The sequence below is a fragment of the Canis lupus genome, chromosome 8, assembly GCF_011100685.1.
Source record: "Canis lupus familiaris isolate Mischka breed German Shepherd chromosome 8, alternate assembly UU_Cfam_GSD_1.0, whole genome shotgun sequence".
Classification (NCBI taxonomy): domain Eukaryota; kingdom Metazoa; phylum Chordata; class Mammalia; order Carnivora; family Canidae; genus Canis; species Canis lupus.
The window spans coordinates 46,747,433-46,768,792 of NC_049229.1; the positions used below are offsets into that span (position 1 = coordinate 46,747,433).

The 21,360-nt window shown below is 38.1% G+C and overlaps 1 protein-coding gene across 3 annotated transcripts in view; it reads left to right on the forward strand.

Annotated features, from left to right (window-relative positions):
- RBM25 (RNA binding motif protein 25) overlaps positions 1–21,360 on the forward strand; it is a 54,409-nt gene that overhangs the window by 16,020 nt on the left and 17,029 nt on the right. For all 3 annotated transcript variants that reach the window (XM_038545180.1, XM_038545179.1, XM_038545178.1), the window contains 6 exons: positions 1,305–1,472; positions 7,259–7,316; positions 10,144–10,304; positions 18,772–18,957; positions 20,569–20,622; positions 20,867–20,950. In XM_038545180.1, the coding sequence (XP_038401108.1) occupies positions 1,305–1,472; positions 7,259–7,316; positions 10,144–10,304; positions 18,772–18,957; positions 20,569–20,622; positions 20,867–20,950 (711 nt within the window). The remainder of the gene's footprint in view (positions 1–1,304; positions 1,473–7,258; positions 7,317–10,143; positions 10,305–18,771; positions 18,958–20,568; positions 20,623–20,866; positions 20,951–21,360) is intronic.

Genomic DNA, 21,360 nt, shown 5'->3' on the forward strand with positions numbered 1-21,360 from the left:
GTTTTGTAAAACCTGCACATGATAAGTACTCTTAACCTCTTGCATTTCAGCCTAGGAAAAGGTGGGACTTGGGGTTTGGAGCAGTTCCCTCAGTTCACCATTATTTATTCCGTGCCTGCTCTGGATGTTTTGCTAAATTCAATTCCAGATATAAAAATGAGTAAGACTGTTCCTTCCTCTGGGAAGTTGAAAGTTAGAAAGGGAAAATTAAAAAATGCAATTAACTGCATAGTAAAATTTAAATGTTGGAGAGTGTTATGAGAGTATTCAAATACTCTATCAGAGGATTAGTGGTGATGATTGACATTTACTTTTATTTAAAAAAATTCTTTTTGGATTTATTTATTTTGGAAAGAAACGTGGTTTTGGAGGCAGAGTGAGATTGAGGTGGAGAAGCAGACTCCCTCCTGAGGGTAGAGTCTTTTGTGGGGCTCTGTCCCACAACCTTGTGGTCATAACCTGAGCTGAAATTAAGAGTCTGACACCCAACTGATTAAGCCACCCAAGTGCCCTGAAACTTGCTGTTATGTTAGTATAGAGTAAAATTTTGAAGAAACTCCTGGATATATTTGATAATTTTATTTTATTTATTTATTTAATTTTTAAAAAGATTTTATTTATTTATTCATGAGAGACAGAGAGAGAGAGAGAGAGAGGCAGACACAGGCAGAGGGAGAAGCAGGCTCCATGCAGGGAGCCTGACCTGGGACTTGATCCCAGGTCTCCAGGATCATGCCCTGGGCTGAAGATGGCGCTAAACCACTGAGCCACCAGGGCTGCCCTATTTGATAATTTTAAATGACTTATGATGTTTTGGATATTTTAAATTTTGTCTTAAATTTAAAAAAATTCTCTATCCAATTTATCTTTATTTGCTATTCCAAGTTAATTTCCAAAGAAGGGTAATCTGGAGTGCCTGGGTAGTTCAGTTGGTTAAAAATGTCTGACTTTTGATTTTGGCTCAGGTCATGATGTCAGGGTTACTAGAAATCAGGGCTCATTAGCTCCACATCAGGCTCCATGGGAGTCTGCTTGAGATTCTCTCTCTCTCCCTCTGCCCCTGTTCTCTCTCAAATAAATCTTTCTAATAAGAGAAAGGTAATCCAGTAGTGGATTTTTACTTGTCATGAATGAATTTGCATTAATGAAAAATGTGATAGAAGCTTTAGATTAAGTATGTAGAACCTTTAATAGTAATATGCTATATATTTTCTACTTTAAAATTGTTTTTAGAATAAAGTTACATTAAATATGATAGGAAACGTAATAGCCAGCTCAAATTTTATTGCTTTTCTTCACTCTAGGTTTTAGTACCCACTGTGTCCATGGTTGGAAAGCATTTGGGAGCAAGAAAGGATCACCCAGGCTTAAAGGCTAAAGAAAATGATGAAAATTGTGGTCCCACTACAACAGTTTTTGTTGGCAACATTTCTGAGAAAGCCTCCGACATGCTTATAAGACAGCTCCTTGCTGTAAGTTAAACTGTTCTCATTTTAATTTTATTGTTTTGGATTTCAAATGTATGAAAAGGCAGAAAAAGGATTTCTAATTATTTTCTCCTTTTTATTTTAAAAATTTCATTCTGCAAAATCTTGAATGAATAGTCTAACCAGAGGTAATCCACTATCCTAAATTTGGTGTTTATCATTCCTGTATGTGGTTTTTACTTTAATTACATGTTAATGTATTCATAAAAATTTATAATTCATAAGTTTTAATTCTGTACTTCTTCATAACTTGCTTTTTTCACCCAACATATATATATAACTAGTTTATTTACCACTTCTATATATCATTGCATCGTTGAAATGTACCATGAATTGTCAATTTTCTTTTTTTTTTTTTTTTAAGATTTTATTTATTTATTCATGAGAGGACAGAGAGAGGCAGAGACACAGGCAGAGGGAGGAGAAGCAGGCATAATGCAAGAGCCTGATACGGGACTCAATCCCAGAACTCTGGGATCACATCCTGAGCTGAAGGCAGGCGCTCAACTGCTGAGCCACTCAGCTGTCCCTGAATCGTCAATTTTCTAATGATAGTCATATGGATTGTTTCTATTCTTGATATTATGTTTTGCTGTGTTATTATTGGTAATATCCTGTTTTCCTCAGTGAACGTGAAAGAATTTCTTCATGTAATTCTCTTAGAAGTGGAATTTCGGAGTTTTAGGACAGGTTTATCTTCACTTTTACAAGATAATGCCAATTTTTTCCCTCAAATGGAGGGCATTTTTAAAAAACTCTTTACTGTGATATTATTCATAAACCATAAAATTCACCCTTTTATAAAGCATAATCCAGTGGTTTTTAGTATATTCAGAAAGTTGCACAAACATCACCACTGTCTTAATTTTGGAACATTTTCATCACCCCAAGTAGAAACCCTCTACTCAGTAAATCACGTCTCGTTCTCTTCCCTCCCCAGCATATGGCAACCACCATCCTGCCTTCTGTCCATGTAGATTTGCCTATTCTGGGCATCATACATAATAAGCAGAATCATAGAATATGTATCGCTTTCATGTTTTGTTTTTTTTAATATATTTTTAGGCTTCATCTATATTGTAGCTTATGACAGTATTTTGTTTCTTTTTATGAATAAATATTCTATTTAATGAATATATCATTTTTTGTTTATCCATTCATAACTTAAGAGACAATGGAGTTATTTCTACTTTTTGGTTATTATGAATAATGATGCTGTGAATATTTTTGTGCCGGTGTGTGGAGATTTTATATATATATTCTATTTTGGAACCTCTTCTCTCTCTTTTTTATTTAAGATCTTATTTATTTATTCATGAGAGACAGAGGCAGAGACACAGGCAGAGGGAGAAGCAGGTTCCATGCAGGGAGCTGACGTGGGACTTAATCCTGGGTTTCCAGGATCATGCCCTGGGCTGAAGGCGGTGCTAATCCGCTGAGCCAATGGGCTGCCCACTCTTTCTATTAAGTAGGCTCCATGCCCAGCTTGGAGCTCAACATAGAGCCTGAACCTATGATCCCATGATAAAGACCTGAGTTGAAATCAAAAGCCACTTAAGCAACTGAGCCACCCAGGTGCCTCAAAAACCTCTTTTGAAACCTATTTTTGACTTACATGTACAGCAGAGTGTTTTGTTTTTAAGTTTTATTCCTGAATTTATCTCTTTCATTTTTCTTTTAAGGCATTCCTTAAATATCTAGTGATCCTTGATTATCTTTATATTTAAGAGTTAGGGATTAAAAGTTTTTTAGGGGTACCTGGCTGACTGGGTCGGTGGAGCATGTGACTCTTGATTTGAGGTTGTGAGTTCAAACTCCATTTTGGATATAGAGATTAATTAATTAATTAATTAATTAATTTTTAAATTTTATTTATGATAGTCACAGAGAGAGAGAGGCAGAGACATAGGCAGAGGGAGAAGCAGGCTCCATGCACCGGGAGCCCGATGTGGGACTTGATCCCAGGTCTCCAGGATCGCGCCCTGGGCCAAAGCAGGCGCTAAACCGCTGTGCCACCCAGGGATCCCTAGAGATTAATTTAAAAAGTAAAATCTTAGGGATGCCTGGTGGCTCAGTAATTGTCTGCCTTTGGCTTAGGTCCTGATCCTTGGGGTCCTGAGATCGAGTCCCACATCAGGCTGCTTGCAAGGAGCCTGCTTCTCCCTCTGCCTATGTTTCTGCCTTTCTCTCTGTGTCTCTCATGAATAAATAAATAAAATCTTGAAGAAAAAAAAATCTTAAAAAAATAAAAAGTAGTCTTTTTGTATGCCTAAGCTGGGTTTATAAAATGTTGAGCATCATTGTGGGGTAATCAACCCAGCAGCTAGAGGTTTTGAATGTTAGTATATGGAGTTTTCTTTGGAGCTGATTTGTTTCTCTAGCAAACTTCGTTTCATGCCTAGTGAGTATATGGTGGCCTATATGTGATTGAGGGTGAAGAACTGAATTAAAGTGTATTGTCTACCTTACTTTCTTCTCTTGTTACCCTTTCTGTATCCCATCCTGATCTTTTGTATCTATCTGGTGCTCTGTATCAAGCCTGTTCTCTTTCTTCAGACCTTAGCTTTATTCTGTCTTCCTTGAGGATAGGGATAGTGTAGTTGTTTGTAAAGACGGCAGGTTATATTCTCTGGGGATGGAGAGTAAAGTAGTTGCCTGAAGAACTCTGAGCCTTTGGGTCTCTTGGGTGGCTCAGGGGTTAAGCATCTGCCTTCATTAGGCTCAGGGCTCCCTGCATGGAGCCTGCTCCCTGCAGAAGAGCCTATGTCTCTGCCTCTCTCTCTCTCTGTGCCTCTCATGAATAAATAAATAAAATCTTAAAAAAAAAAAAAGAACTCTGAGGCTTTGATTATTCCATATTCATATTGTGAGGCAAGCACCTGTTTTTTGTTTTTTTTTTTTTAAAGATTTTAGGGCGGCCTGGGTGGCTCAGTGGTTTAAGCACCTGCCTTCCGCCCAGGGCGTGATCCTGGAGTCCCAGGTCAGACTCCCTGCATGGAGCCTGCTCCTCCCTCTGCCTGCGTCTCTGCCCCCTCCCCCATCATGAATAAATAAATAAAATCTTTAAAAAAAAAAAAGATTTTATTTGAATGAGAGAACACAAGGAATAGGAGCAGGGGAGAAGCAGATTCCATGCTGAGCATGAAGTCTGATGTGGGGCTTGATCCCAGGACCCTGAGATCATGACCTGAGCTGACGACCAGATCCTTAACTGACTGAGCCACCCAGGTACCTTGCAAGCACCTGTTTTTATCCAGCCTCATGCTCCCCATGCACCCCATTCTCCACTGTGCATACCTTTTACCTCCAGCCTAGATCACTGACTTTGTAGAATCAGTTAGTCTAATTCTTTTATTTTTATTTTTTTCAATTAGCCTAATTCTTTTTTTTTAATTTATTTATTTATTTATTTATTTATTTATTTATTTATTTATTTATTTATTTATTTATTTATGACAGTCACACAGACAGAGAGAGAGAGGCAGAGACACAGGCAGAGGGAGAAGCAGGCTCCATGCACCGGGAGCCCGATGTGGGATTCGATCCCGGGTCTCCAGGATCGCGCCCTGGGCCAAAGGCAGGCGCCAAACGGCTGCGCCACCCAGGGATCCCCAATTAGCCTAATTCTTAACAATATTTTCATTTGTAGACACTTGAAGTTACAGCCTTTTTTTTTTCTTTTTTTTTTCTTTTTTTTTTTTAATTTTTATTTATTTATGATAGTCACAGAGAGAGAGAGAGAGGCAGAGACACAGGCAGAGGGAGAAGCAGGCTCCATGCTCCGGGAGCCCGACGTGGGATTCGATCCCTGGTCTCCAGGATCGCGCCCTGGGCCAAAGGCAGGCACCAAACCGCTGCGCCACCCAGGGATCCCGCCTTTTTTTTTTCTAATCTACTTGAATGAGTTCCCATCTTTCTATTTGCCCTTTTTCTTTTCAAAATTTTAATTCTACTGCTATTTTTTCATACAGTGTCTGACCTCAGGGGTTTATATCTTTTATATTCCTTGATAATCATTTTACTGGTTTCTCTGAAGGGAGATGTGAAAAATTCATGTGTTCTCTGAGCTTTGACAGGCAATCTTCATTTACCATTTTCCACAAATAACTATATTTTTTAACCTAGTTTTTAATAATTAGAAATAATGTTTGGGATGCCTCAGTGGCAGAGTTGGCTAAGTGTCTGACTCTTGATTTTGGCTCAGGTCATAATCTCCGGGTTTTGCAATCAAGCCCTGTGTCAGGCTCCCTGCTCAGTTGAGTCTACTTGAGACTGTCTCCCTCTCCCCGTGCCTCTCTCCTTGTTTGGCCTCATGTGCTATCAAATAAATCTTTTTAAGATTTTATTTATTTGTTAGCATCAGAACATGTAGGGGAAGGGCAGAGGGAGAGTGCAGCAGGAAGCCGGATGCGGGGCTTGATCCCGGAACCCTGAGATCATGACCTGAACAAATGCAGACACTTAACCAGCTGAGCCTCTCAGGTGCTCCTAAATAAATAAATCTTAAAAATATATATATATATTTAAAAACTTTGAATGTAAACAAAATGTAATGTTTTACTCTTCAACCTGCCCCATTAATCTTTTTCATTGTTTTATGGACTTTTTTTTCTTTACATAAAGTCTTATTATATGTCTGTAATTTCATGTCCCATGTTATTTTTGCATTCCCTATCAAGCGTTTTCCTGTTACTAAAAGTCCTTTATGGGGTGCCTGGATGGCTCAGGTTATAATATCAGGGTCCTGGGATTGAGACCTGCATTGGGTTCCCTCCCTGCTCAGCGAGATGCCTGCTTCTCCCTCTCCTTGTTCATGCTCTCTCTTGTTATTTCTGTGTCTCTCTCTCAAATAAATAAAATCTTTAAAAAGTCCTTTATAATATTGGGGTACCTGGCTGGCTTAGCTAGTAGAGCATGGGACTCTTGATCTCAGAGTTGTGAGTTCAAGCCCCACATTGGGTGTAGAGATTACTTAAAAAAAAATCTTTGAGGGCAGCCCTGGTGGCTCAGCGGTTTGGCGCCACCTTCGGCCTAGGGTGTGATCCTGGAGATGGGGGATTGAGTCCGGTGTCGGGCTCCCTGCATGGAGCCTGCTTCTCCCTCTGTCTCTGCCTCTCTCTCTCTCTCTCTCTCTCAAATAAATAAAATCTTAAAAAAAAAAAATCTTTGAAAAAGTTCTTTAAAATATATGTGTGTTTTAAAACATAATCTTTCTGGATTCATAGTATTTACATGAATTTATTATAGTTTATTTTAAATATAATATTGGCAATTTTGTTTTTATGTATATATTTTGGGTTGGATAAAAATGCTGTAAAATTTCTAATTTATTAAAAGGTAGTCAAAGGGTGCTTGAGTGGCTCAGTTGATGAGCATCTGACTCTTGCTTTTGGCTCAGGTTGTAATCTCAGGATCGTGAAATCGAGCCCTGAGTTAGGCTCCACACTCATCAGCATGGAGTCTGTTTGGGATTCCCCACTCTTGTGTGCTCTCCTCCTCCTAAAATAAATAAAATCTAAAAGATAGTCAATTTTCCTGTAAATAAGAATTTGTTAGAATTTATATTTTTCTTTTAACTGTATTATCTATTTTCTTTCATGTAATGGATATGTGGGAATGGATGGAATTTTAAGAAATTTAATAACCTGATATGATTTTGTTTTTGTTTTTTATATTCTCCTGGTGGAAATATGATTGTGCTCTTACTTTTATTACTGATTAGTTGATTTTTTTAAATGATAATGATCATTTTTCTTTATTTTGTTTTTAAGAAATGTGGCTTGGTTTTGAGCTGGAAGAGAGTACAAGGTGCATCTGGGAAACTTCAAGGTAGGTAGTTTTTTCTTTGTGAGATCATTTTAACCTGTGTGCATAAATTACATGTTGCATGTTTTGCTCTCATTGCCCTGAACCATGGGAATATTCTGTCAACACTCTGTCTTCCTTCTTATTGGAAAAGGATTAGAGGCAGTTGGGAAGATTTAGCTGATAGTTGAGATTAGAAAGTGGGAAAGTATTAACAGGAAAGGTAGGAGAGGAAAAATTACTCAGACTTTTTTTTTTTACAATACTATTTTGAAAAGTCATTTTTTTTTTTTCCCTCAGAGCAGTAATATATGATCAACATTCAACAGTTAGGATTTAGGAAGAAAGCAGAACAGGTGGTGAGATGACCTATTAGTCTTAGAAACAAACTTATTTTTCATACTTGTTGTAAAAGTACCTGTTTGATGTACATTCTTTAAACAGTATTATTGGAAAGTTCATCCACATATTATAAAATTATAATAATATGACGAACTCCCACATTCTCATCACCTAGCCTTAACATTTATCAAACCATGGCCAGTTGTGCTTATCCTATACTCTATCCATTTCCTCCTTTTATTATTTGTAAGCAATTCCAAGCTTTCCAATGGTTTGACAAAAGCCTAACTCCCTTTGATAGTTACCTTGTTGTCTGGAATATTATCTGGGATTTGGAATCTAAGCTTATCTAGAAGTTTTTCTGTCCCATAATTAGGATCAGCCATTTCTTTAAAGAACTCTGGTTCCTTTTAGTGGGAAATTGCTTTAAAAATTGTAGTCTGGTGGAGTGCCTGGGTGGCTCAGTGATTGAGCGTCTCCCTTTGGCTCAGGTTGTGATCCTGGGGTCTTGGGATTGAATCCCGCATCAGGCTCCCTGTAGAGAGCCTGCTCCTCCCTCTGCCCCCCCCCCCCCTTCTCTCTCTCTCTCTCTCTCATAAATAAACAAATAAAATCTTAAAAAAAGAAATCATAGTCTGGTAATTAGTTATACTCCTTATAAGACTTGTCTGTTTAGTCTTGGGAGGACAGGCTGGCTCAGTTAGAGGAGCATGCAACTCTTTCTTGGGGCTGTGAGTTCAAGCCTCATGATACCCCATGTTGGGTATAGAGATTACTTAAATATTTTTTAAAACGTACTTAAAAAAAAAAACTAAAAAAAAAAAAAAAACTCACTTGTTTATTCTTTGCTTTTGTGTTTTTCCAGTACACATTAGTTTACATTCAGGACATAAAGGTTTTTATTTAACCTTCTCTGTCATATATCTTTTCTTTTTTTCCCATACTGAGAATGGGAATGGGAAAATGGGAATGGGAAAAAAATGAGTTTCAAGGACATTGGGATGATAGACAAATAATTACTGGCTTGCTTCATCAAATACAACAGTTTAATACTTAATAACACCAACACTATCATCAGCAATATGATTATAGAAATTTTTCTTTTTTAGTAAAAGGCTTCTATCCTTAAGATACATCACACTTAAACCTATGGTCAGATTTGCTATTTTAAAATCACTCAGAATAGTTTCTCTCTGTGTGGTTGTGTCCTTAACTATATGTATTTGGATACACATTTGGATTCATTTATTTTGAATTTTTAGATTCCTCCTTTAAAATGTATATCTTAATATCTCTGATTTTTTAAAAAATATTTATTTATTCATGAGAGATAGGCAGAGACATAGGCAGAGGGAGAAGTAGGCTCCCTGCAGAGAGCCCATGCGGGACTTGATCACAGCCCGCCCTGAGCCCGAGCTGAAGGCAGACGCTCAGCTGCTGAGCCACCCAGGCATCCCAGTATCTCTGATTTAAATCATAGTAATAATGGTGTGACTAGTTATTAAAATTAAACAGATACAAAAAAATCAAACATAACTCAGATAATAGGTCAGTACTTTTGTAGTTTAATTTTTCAGAATTGGAAAGTGCTTTGGGGTCCCTGGGTGGTTGAGTCGGTAAGGCGTCTGACTTGATTTCCATGTTGCTCCTTGCTGAGCAGGGAGTCTGCTTGAGATTCTCTGCTCGCGCTCTATCTTTCTGTCTCTGTCTCTAAAATAAATTAATATTTATAAAACAAACAGGAGAAGCAGCTGCTATTCAAAAAAAGAAAAATGAAAAAAAAAAAAGGGAAAAATGGGCAACCTGGGTGTTTCAGCAGTTTAGCGCCATCTTCAACACAGGGTGTGATCCTGGAGACCTGGGATTGAGTCCCATGTCGGGGTCCCTGCATGGGGTCTGCTTCTCCCTCGGCCTCTGTGTCTGTCTGTCTCTCTCTCTGTCCTTCATGAATAAATAAATAAAATCTTAAAAAGTTTTTAAGTGCTTGTAATAGGTTCAGGGAACCTGTTGTCACTTCTTTGTAGCTGTTAGGAAGTCTGGATGGAATGAATTCAGGAAATAATTAAAAGACTCAATGACTTGCTGGTTCTACTAAATATTTTATCAGCATTTCCAATAAGTAGCAATTTGCCCAATTAGATTTTTTCCTTCCTTCCCATTTTTGTTCTCTTTTCTTTTGGTAGTTTGAAGGTGCTAAAAGTAAAATCATCAAGGGTAATTGAAGGAAAGGAAGAGTGATAGCATGAATAACCTAGTATTATAACATTTGGTCTCTAGTGATTTTAATTTTCCATAAATATTTTGTTTTCACAACTTTTTTAAATTTAAATTCAATTTCTAGCATATGTATAGTACATTATTAATTTCAGATATAGTTTTCAGTAATTCCTGAGTTGCATATAACACTCAATGCTCATCACATCACATGCCCACCTTAATGCTTGTCACTCAGTTACCCATCCCCCCCAGCTGAATTGATATTTCACTAATTCTTTATATCCATTTCTAGCCTTTGGCTTCTGTGAGTATAAGGAACCTGAGTCTACCCTCCGTGCACTCAGATTGTTGCATGACCTGCAGATAGGAGAAAAGAAGCTACTTGTTAAAGTTGACGCAAAGACAAAGGCACAACTGGATGAGTGGAAAGCAAAGAAGAAAGCTTCTAATGGGGTATGTTTTTATAGTGTTCTTTTCTAGGCCAACTTCACTTTCAGTGTAAATGCTTACAAGTGAATCTGCTATGGGGCTTCACAAGATCATCGTCATGATATGTGCTTGTGGCTAAAGTGCATGAGGGTATTTTTATAGTTTATAGTTATTTTAAGTCTTTTATCTCCCCATAGTAGGTGGATGACTGTTGATTTGTTTGTTCCAGGTTGGGATGAAGGTAGTGAGAGAGGCTGGACAAGGTTAACTTACCAGGGAGAACACTGGTATAAGTCTATTCAAAACAGTGCTAATTCATTTAAGGCAGTTTTGTAAATCAAAAAATATTTCAGACTACACATTTTTAATGAGTTGTCCTCTCTTTTATTTTTATTTATTTATTTTTTTGTGTGTCTTTTTTTTTTTTTGTCCTCTCTTTTAGAAGTGAGGACAGGTTCTTGGACACCTGGGTGCCTTAGTCAGTTGAACATCCAGACTCTTGATCTCAACTCAGGTCTTGAGCTCAGAATTGTGAGTTAAAGCCCCATGTTGAGGTTCCATGCTGGATGTGGAATGTACTTTAAAAAAACAAAAAACAAATACCCACATATTCCTTTTTTAAAGATTTTATTTATTTATTCATGAGAGAGAGAGAAGCAGAGACAGGTAGAGGGGGAAGCAGGCTCCCTGTGGGGAGCCCGATGCGGGACTTGATCCCAGGACTCTGTGATCATGACCCGAGCCAAAGGCAGACTCACCCACTGAGCCAACCAGGTGCCCCAAAAGTACACAGGTTCTAAAATAAATGAAAATAAGCCTTGTTACTTTCTTCAGGTTGGTGGCCATATTAAGTGTAGCTAAAGTAAAGAAAGTTTTAATATGTTGTCTTGTATTTATCATACATTACTCCTTTTCAGCAAAACAGGTAGCTAAAACCTGGGTATGTTTCCTATTTCCTTTTGGCACTTAAACTTGAATGGATTTAAAGTAGGTTCATGGTTACCTTCTTGTCTCTACAAAAATGAAAAAATCCCTTTTTGCCCTTTTCAGGCTTCCATTATCATTCAAAATAGAAATAGCTTTCTTGGTATTACCCCTCCCTCCTTTACAAAAATGTTGTATATTCTTTGTAAAAAACTCATAAAGCAAACTGTAAAGAAATTGAGTACTATCTGTAATCCCATTGCCATTAGGAGCCACTGTAGACATTTTTGTTGCATATTCTCCATTTTTCTCTATATGGATGAATATAGTTTTTTTTTTTTTTTTTTTTTTTTTTAATTTTTTTTTTAATTTATTTATGATAGTCACAGAGAAAGAGAGAGAGAGAGGCAGAGACACAGGCAGAGGGAGAAGCAGGCTCCATGCACCCGGAGCCTGATGTGGGATTCGATCCCGGGTCTCCAGGATCGCGCCCTGGGCCAAAGGCAGGCGCCAAACCACTGCGCCACCCAGGGATCCCTGAATATAGTTTTTAATTGGAATGTGGGAATTTGTTTTCTTTTCATAAATAAAGGGTTGAGTTCTAAGTATTCTATAAATTTATTATTTTTTTAAGATTTTATATACTCAAGAGAGACCAAGAGGCAGGCTCCTCACAGGGAGCCTGATGTGGGACTTGGTCCCGGAACTTCCGGGATCATGCATGGGTGGAAAGCAGATGCTCAACAGCTGAGCTACCCAGGCGACCCTAAGTTGTTTTTTTTTTTTTTTTTTTTTTTTTTTTATTTATGATAGTCACACAGAGAGAGAGAGAGAGAGGCAGAGACATAGGCAGTGGGAGAAGCAGGCTCCATGCACTGGGAGCCCGACGTGGGATTCGATCCTGGGTCTCCAGGATCGTGCCCTGGGCCAAAGGCAGGCACTAAACCACTGCGCCACCCAGGGATCCCTGTCCCTAAGTTTTTTTTTTTGTTTTTTTAAAGATTTTATTTATTTATTCATGAGAGGCACAGAGACAGAGAGAGGCAGAAACACAGGCAGAGGGAGAAGCAGGCTCCATGCAGGGAGCCCAACATGGGACTCGATCCCGGGTCTCCAGGATCATGCCCTGGGCCGAAGGCAGGTGCTAAACCGCTGCGCCACCTGGGGATTCCCCTTAAGTTTTTATAAATAGCTTTTTTCACTTGTGTATTTTCTTGTACTTTTAATAATATTTTAACTGATTCTCTGCATTTTGTTTCCTCTCATCTGACTATTCTAGCACTGCCTATGTTTCTAAACAAATAGAATTATGTCAATCCTCTGCTCACACATCCTTAATGGTTTTGAATTTCTTTCTTTTTTTTTTTTCTTTTAAGATTTTATTTGTTCATGAGAGACACGGAGAGAGAGAGTGTGTTAGAGACATAGGCAGAGAGAGAAGCAGGCTTCCTGCAAGGAGCCCAATGTGGGACTTAATCCTGGATCCTGGGATCATGCCCTGAGCTGAAGGCAGATGCCCAGCTGCTGAGCCACCCAGGCATCCCTGGTTTTGAATTTCTTAACAGTAAAGCCCATATTCACAGCATGGCATTCAAGGGCTTGTTCAGTCTACTGTAGATTTCTCTCATCTGTTCTCCATGAGTCAATCATGTATCCCTTCCAAACATCTTACGTCCTTCTTGCCCATCCAAGCTCCCTGATGCAATTTTGTCCATATAGCTCTAATTACAATGCTATTCGATTCATATAGCCTTCATCAATCCTACCCTCTATTTCTCTCAGACAGAATTGATTCCTCTCTTCCCACCTCTGTTCCCAGTTTTTTTTTACTGCTGTTAGGTCCGTCTGCACCATAAATTGTTGGTATCTGTCTCTCACACCCCTTTACTCTGTTTATTTCCATGTCTCTCATTATAAGGTAGAAAGAGCAGTAAGTTCACAGACTATCTCTTCCTCTTGTACCTGCATAGAACCTAGGACAGTATCTTGCCCATAGCAAAGATGGAGTGCTCCTTTATTGAGCAACAGTTTCTGTTACCTTGCTCACCTGGTAATCTTACTGTTTTTACTTGGCTATATAAAGAAATAATAAAATGCAGTTACTCCATAGTATAAATTATATTTCAAATGAACAGTGTTGTTTGTCACATCAGAAAACCAACTGTCTGAAATAAGATTTTTCAGATTTTCCTTACAGTGATAACTGAATTCTTAATTAAAATAAAGCTTGGGGATGCCTGGGTGGCTCAGCGATTGAGCACATGCCTTCGGCCCAGGGTGTGATCCTGGAGTCTCGGGATCAGATCCCACATCGGGCTCCCTGGATGGAGCCTGCTTCTCTCTCTACCTATGTCTCTGCGTCTGTCTCTCTCTCTCGCTGTTTCTCATGAATAAATAAATTTAAAAATCTTAAAATAAAATAAAGCAGGGAACTGAATGAAATTAATGGCATCACAGTTTTTATATAATTCCCTGGGAGTCTTTTTTTCCCTGTGTATTGGCTGGTAAAGTGGTTTAATTTGTAGCATTTGCAAATAGTGAACTCTGCATATGAAGTAAGTGACTTCATTATATTTGTAAATAAGGAAATGCACAGTTGTGTGGCTTTGATTTAATTTGTAATCACCATAAGTGAGAGGAACCACAACTTAAATCTGTTTATATTGCGAAGAGTGGAATTGGAGCTACCTTCAGTAAAAACAGAACAGTTATTTCTTCAGAGAAGATGAATTTTTTTAAAAAGATTTTATTTATTTTTTCATGAGAGACAGAGAGGCAGAGACAGGAGAAGTAGGCTCCATGCAGGGAACCTGATAAAGGATTCGATCTCGGAACCCTGGGATCACGCCCTGAGCCGAAGGCAGACGCTCAACCACTGAGCCACCCAGGCGTCCCCAGAGAAGATGAAATTTAAAACATTAACAGGCATGACTTCTGGGTATTCTTGTCATGGTACCCAGAGATACTTGAAGACATGGCATAGTCTCTTGGAATGTCCATTTTACTCAACAGTATTGGTATAAAGAAAAAGTTAAGCAACTCAGATAAAAAAAGTTGTTTCAAATAACTTAAGCAAATATAACTATTGTAGAGTAAATGCCAGATTTGTCATAATTTTTTCAGATAAAATATGAGAGGGTATTGTTCTTTCTTGATTGTTGACTGTTGGATGAAGTCTAGAAAATAGTGACCTAAGATGGATGATGTGAGTATGAGACATCGGGGAGCTCGTATGGTTCTCAAGTCAGGCATTTTCCCGACTGCCATCCGGAAGACAGAACACAAGTAGTTGTGTAGTTCTCTTTGACTAAAAAAGAAACACAAACTTTTCCTTCCGTGATATATCTTACTATTTTTGGTTTTCTCAAAAGAGAAAGAGAAGAGAGATGGGCTTAATAACCTTTCCTTTTTTTTTTCTTTTTTTTTTTTTTTTTTGGTGAAGAGAGATGGGCTAATAACCTTTCCTTTTTTTTTTTTTTGTAAGATTTTATTTATTCATGAGAGACAGAGAGAGAGGCAGGCAGAGATATAGGCAGAAGGAGAAGCAGACTGCATGCAGGGAGCCTGATGTGGGACTGGATCCTGGGACTCCAGGATCTCGCCCTTAGCTGAAGGCAGCATCTCAACCACCGAGCCACCCAGGCGTCCCTGATAACCTCTCCTTTTAAAAATGTACATTTTCTCTATAGCTCAAGGGGCAATAGATATTAAGGTATTATGAATTCATTCATTCCAAATGCTTTATTTCTAATTTAGGTAAGACCAGATATACTAATACTTAAATTTGATTTAAGAGGTGGTGTCGGGAATTGGGAGGCTTATGAGTATTTTTAAAGGACTAGGCCTTCAGATATATATATCTGGGGTTATATATATATATATAACCCCACTTCTATCTTTATGCTAGAGATAAAGAGATACATGTATGCTGAGATACAGAAGATTCATGGATAGGAATTCAGCATGTAGGGGATATGCTAAAGACAGACTTCATACTCTCAAAGTCTATTTTCATAATAAATTAGGTATCAATAGCTGAGGGTTTGAGTTGAAATGGCCCATGTGTGTCTCAGGATCTACAGTTTCAGTGGCAAGTTACTGGCAGATTATTATTTTTTTAAATTAATTAATTTATGAGAGGCTCACAAAGAGAGCCAGAGACATAGGCAGAGGGAGAAGCAGGCTCCCTGCAGGGACTCAATCCCGGGACTCTGGGATCATGCCCTGAACCAAAGACAGAGACGAGACGCTCAATCACTGAGCCACCAAGGTATCCCATGGCAGATTAATTCTTTCATTTAAAACCTGCGGAATGAATGACTGAATGAATGAATGAACAAACCTGTGGAGACGGCGATCCCTGGGTGGCTCAGTGGTTTGGTGCCTGCCTTCAGCCCAGGGCGTGATCCTGGGGTCCCGGAATTAAGTCCTGGGATTGAGTCCCACATAGGGCTCCCTGCATGGAGCCTGCTTCTCCCTCTCCCTGTGTCTCTGCTTCTCTCTCTCTCTGTGTCTCTCATGAATAAATAAATACAATCTATAAAATAAAATAAGATAAATAAAATAAATAAAATAAAATAAAATAAAATAACAACCTGTGGAGAAGCAGAGTATTGCTGAAGGGATTTTAGTGAAAACTGCACCAAGGCCTTATTGCCATATATTATTGATTTAAGGTAAAAACACATCACCTCGTTTACAGTGTACAGTGTTTTTGGTAAATAATTTAAACTGTTATTTATAGTCCGTGGGTAAACTTCTTGTCTTTATTGAAGGTACCAAGTAAAAAGTTGGCAGAAGAAGATTGGACAAAAGGGTGCCTGGGTAGCTCAGAGTCTGATTTTTGATCTCAGGGATGAGTGTTCAGGCCCTACTTTGGGCTCCACACCCAATGTTTAACCTACTTGAAAAAATTTGGATGACAAGGCAGGTTTGAGAAAGTGAGGAACTCAGAGTGTAGTTAGTTTTATAATACCACACGTTATGACTTGACTAAAGCGGTCTGTAGCAGAAGTGCTTGCCATTTTTGTTAAATGCTTAGGGACAAAGTTATTTCTTTTTCCAATATTTTTGCCATCTAGCATATTAGTATTTTGCACACAATAGGCCCTTAAGAATTTGTCAAGCCAGAGGTGCCTGGCTGGGTTATAGTCAGTGGAGTATGCAGCTTTTTTTTTTTTAATTAAAGATTTTATTTACTTATTCATGAGAGATACACAGGGAGAGGCAGAGACACAGGCAGAAGGAGAAGCAGGATTCTCACAGGGAACCTGAAGCGGGACTCGATCCCAGGACTGGGATCGTGCCCCAAGTCGAAGGCAGATGCTCAACCACTGAGCCACTCAGGCGTCCCGAATATGAAGCTCTTGATGTCAAGATTGTGAGTTCGAGCCCCAATTTGGATGTGAAGATTATTTTATTTTTTTATTTTTTTAAATTTTTATTTATTTATGATAGTCACACAGAGAGAGAGAGGCAGAGACACAGGCAGAGGGAGAAGCAGGCTCCATGCACCGGGAGCCCGACGTGGGATTCGATTCCGGGTCTCCAGGACCATGCCCTGGGCCAAAGGCAGGCGCTAAACCGCTGCGCCACCCAGGGATCCTGTAAAGATTATTTTAAAAAGAAAATTGTTTTTAATTTAAAAAAAATTAATTAAAGAAAATTAAGAAACAAATGCCTGAGGAATTAGTATCCATTGGAGGTAGCTTTCTGAATTGTGAAATTATGAAATACGAAGTCACTGCTAAGTTCTATTCAGGAGCCACAGGATATGAAATCTACCTCAAATAGTGGTATGTATTGTGACTAAGACCTAGTATTTATGGAGAAGAGCATTGTTCTTAATTGTATCTGAAAATGCACATGGCATGTGTTTACCAAGTAATTGATAAACACTTTAAGATGTGTGTGTGTGTAGTTTTAAATTACAAAAGTTTTTGTAGGGATCCCTGGGTGGCGCAGTGGTTTGGTGCCTGCCTTTGGCCCAGGGCGCGATCCTGGAGACCCGGGATTGAATCCCAAGTCGGGCTCCCGGTGCATGGAGCCTGCTTCTCACTCTGCCTTTGTCTCTGCCTCTCTCTCTCTCTCTCTGTGATGACTATCATAAATAAGTTAAAAAAAAAAAAAAAAAAAAGCAAAAGTTTTTGTATACATCTCTATCTTGCTGCTTGTCATACTTTTCCAGTTTTTTTTTTAATATATATTTTTTAAATTTTTATTTATTTATGATAGTCACAGAGAGAGAAAGAGAGGCAGAGACACAGGCAGAGAGAAGCAGGCTCCATGCACCGGGAGCCCGACGTGGGAATCGATCCCGGGTCTCCAGGATCGCGTCCTGGGCCAAAGGCAGGCACCAAACCGCTGCGCCACCCAGGGATCCCATACTTTTCCAGTTTTAAGAAAAGACTGGTTTAGAGTAACGAAATTATCTAGAGTTCTGAGGTCATTTTCTAAATTGTGTAGTTTGAACTGGATTAATTCCTTAACCAGGGGCCTTAAAATAAATCTTAAGATAAAAGGAAGAAGAATAGTAGTATATTAGAAGTCAGTAATTTTTTTCACAATGATAGAATTAGTTGAGTCTTTAAAAAAGTAAAGTCCTACAGATATTTATTTGTCAGAAGCATTACAAACTGAATTTTGCATTTTTATTTTTTGTAACATAAGTGTGGTTTGTGGGAGAAAGACTTGTACAGTATTTACAGTTGGTTCCTCAGTGTATATGGTTTTTATAAGTGTATTCCAACATTATAGAAAGTAGAGGGCTAAAAGATACCATTTTTTCAGCCTCTGGCATATCTGATGCTTGCCCTGGGTTTTTTTTTTTATGCTTTTTTTTTTTTTTTTTTGCATATAGCTGCATTGTGTTTTTTCATTTGTTTAAGCTACATATGCTTTATTTTAAATGGTGCCTCTCATAGTGTACGTACAATTGTATTTTGCTTTTTTTCACATAAATAAATATTCAACTATGAGTTGGTTTATTCAGTAAACATCATTAGTTTATGGAAGTATTTGAGGAAAACAGGCTGAAAAACTGAAAGCTTTGTGGATATGTTATGTAGTATGTTAGTTACCGTAGTTTAATCTCCCTGTTACCGGTTGGGGGTCAGAGTATTAACTATTAAAGGAAAATGGGAAAAGAGGGGATCCCTGGGTGGCTCAGCGGTTTAGCGCCTGGCTTTGGCCCAGGACGTGATCCTGTAGTCCCGGGATCGAGTCCCACGTCGGGCTCCCGGCATGGAGCCTGCTTCTCCCTCCTCCTGTGTCTCTGCCTCTCTCTCTTTCTATGTCTACCATAAATAAATAAACAAATCTTAAAAAAAAAAAAAGAAAATGGGAAAAGAAAATGATAAAGTATCAATATATAAGAAAAATCAGTAAATGAAGTTTAGTTTTGTGGAAGTTGAGAACAAAACTGAAACTGCATAATAGGACTATGGAGTTGTTTTGGGGAAAACATGTTTGTTTTGTGTACTAACTTATTTTAGATTGATTGTCATTTTCTTGATTTTTTTTTTTCCTCCCTTCACTCCCCTGAACTTGTTTGTTTGTTTGTCTAAAGAATGCAAGGCCAGAAACTGTCACTAATGATGATGAAGAAGCCTTGGATGAAGAAACAAAGAGAAGAGATCAGATGATCAAAGGGGCCATTGAAGTTTTAATACGAGAATATTCCAGTGAGCTTAATGCCCCCTCACAAGAATCTGACTCTCACCCTAGGAAGAAGAAGAAGGAAAAGAAGGAGGACGTATGTGTTACTGATTTCTGACAACAGTCATTTCAATGGGTTACTTTTTATGGTGTCACTCTTATGCTTTCATTGGATTGCAACTTTGTAGGGGAAAATGACTAGAATTTATAACAATGTACTGTTAAGCCTAATTTGACCATGTTTTACCAAGTAACTCTTTTTTTTTCACCAAAATGTTTGTTCCAGATGTTTGAAGTGCACTGGCATGGGTGTTTGTGTTTATCTGTGGATTCATATTACCTGAGGAACAAACCCTTGACTGATGAAGTAGATGCTGATATTAAGGAACAGAGTTTTTTTTTTTGTTTTGTTTTGTTTTGTTTTTTTTTACCACAAGGGGGCTGGCTTTATTTTGCCTTACTTCCTGACCTTGTTCTATTCCTCCTCCAAGCAGAACACCAGATATCCTTCACTGAAGATTTTTACCCATTCTTTAATTCTTAACCACCTTTTCTTTCATAGTGCATCTCCTTTCCCTCTGTGGACATTAATACAGTTGAACGTCTCACTGGAGCACTGTGAAAGAGTAGGACAAGATGAAACACTCCTCCCCAGTGTATTATATTTTTTAGCACTCTTTGCCAGCCTAAGCTAACTGAATAGTAGGGAGTCCAGGTTAGAAGAAGAAAACATTTTTTTGAAAGATTTATTTATTTGAGAGGGAGAGTATGAGTGGAAGGGGGAGGGGAGAGCGAGAGAAAATCTCATGCAGTTTTTATACACTGAGCTTGGAGTATGACCAGGGTCTTGATTTCACAGTCCTGATATCATGACCTGAGGTGAAACTAAGAGTCGATACTTAACCCACTGTGCCATCCAGGTGGCACAAAATATTTGTTTGTTTTGTTTTGTTTTTTTACAGTCATTTCTTTTGAATAAATTTAGAGAAATTGTGGGGAGTATTCTTTAAAAATATTGGAAGTATATTGTGTTCATGGATTGTATATGCCCTGGAAAAAGTACCGTAAAACATAGACTGTGGTTTTTAATATCAAGGGGTAGTTAAGATTCATTGTATTTTGAATTTGAGTGTCTTAATTAGGACATCTTCAATTTGCTTTGTGGCCAAATACATTTTTATTGCTTGGCTTATTACTTTTCCTCATGTGGTCATAAAAACTTGTCTAGTGAAATGCCAGTCGTTGGGAATGGGAATTAGTAGTCTGTCAGGTATAGGATAATTGGGGTTTGAGAGTCATTCTTCGTCTCCAACATTAATGAGAAAGGAGAAAATAACTAGAATATTTGTTTGGTTTGGGTTGGGAGCAGAGGATCAAAGAGATCCTACTCAGTGACAGGAATTATGGGTAAATGTTATTGGTATGATTGTTTCTAGGGGATGAAGGAAAAAACCCTGCTAGTGTGAGACTTTCCTTATTCCATTGCCTGGGAGAGTTGGAGGGTAAGGAGGTGGTGGGTGACAGGAGGGTTGTTAAAGGGAGTAAGTGAAATCTTTTTTATTAAGTAATTTGAAATCAAGAAAATGTCACAGAAATCTTTCATTGCTTACACTATAAGCATACAGTAAATTGTTGTGCAGAATAATATAAACTCTTGCTCTTTTTTTTTTTCTTGCTCTTTTTTTAATCTTTGTGGATTTTTCCGCAGATTTTCCGCAGATTTCCAGTGGCCCCACTGATCCCTTACCCACTCATCACTAAGGTTCGTTTACATTATAGGCATTGACAATAACTGATGCTAATGGCCAGACTTGTGATTTTTGTTCATCTGATTTCTCACTAATTAGATCACTAGATTTGCTACTATATAAGTTGTTTTATTTATTTCTATCTTTTTTGTAAAATAGTTCAGAATATCTAATTTTAATTTTAATGTCTTTGTGTTGATGTAGATTGATCTTTAACGCATTCTCTCCTGTCCCCCCGCCCCCCCATCTTTTTTTTAGGAGGATATAAATGCTATAGAAATGGAAGAAGACAAAAGAGATCTGATATCCCGAGAGATCAGCAAATTCAGAGACACACACAAGGTAGTATTCTTGTTTTACTTGATACCAATCTAGACTTTTTACAGAACCCAAAGCAAACAGACAAAAAAAAAAAAAATTCAACCTTACATTAGAATATAATTTTAAATGCTTTTTATAGGTTAATTAATATTTAGATAGGGACAAAGAAACAGAAGAACCAATACCATATTAAAGTGGTCCTGGACATACTGTTCTTAGTTTTTTCAGTTACTGACTACTCTGCAGTCATCTCACTTTAATATGAATAAAAGATAATTTTATTTTTAGATTTTAACATAAACATCAAGGTCAGATTTAAATTAGATTCAGTGGGGCAGCAGGATAACCTACACTGTAGTGTATTTCTGGGGGCAGTTATTTAACTTGATCTTAGGAAAACCTTTTCTTTTGAGCTGAGATTAAAATTTAAG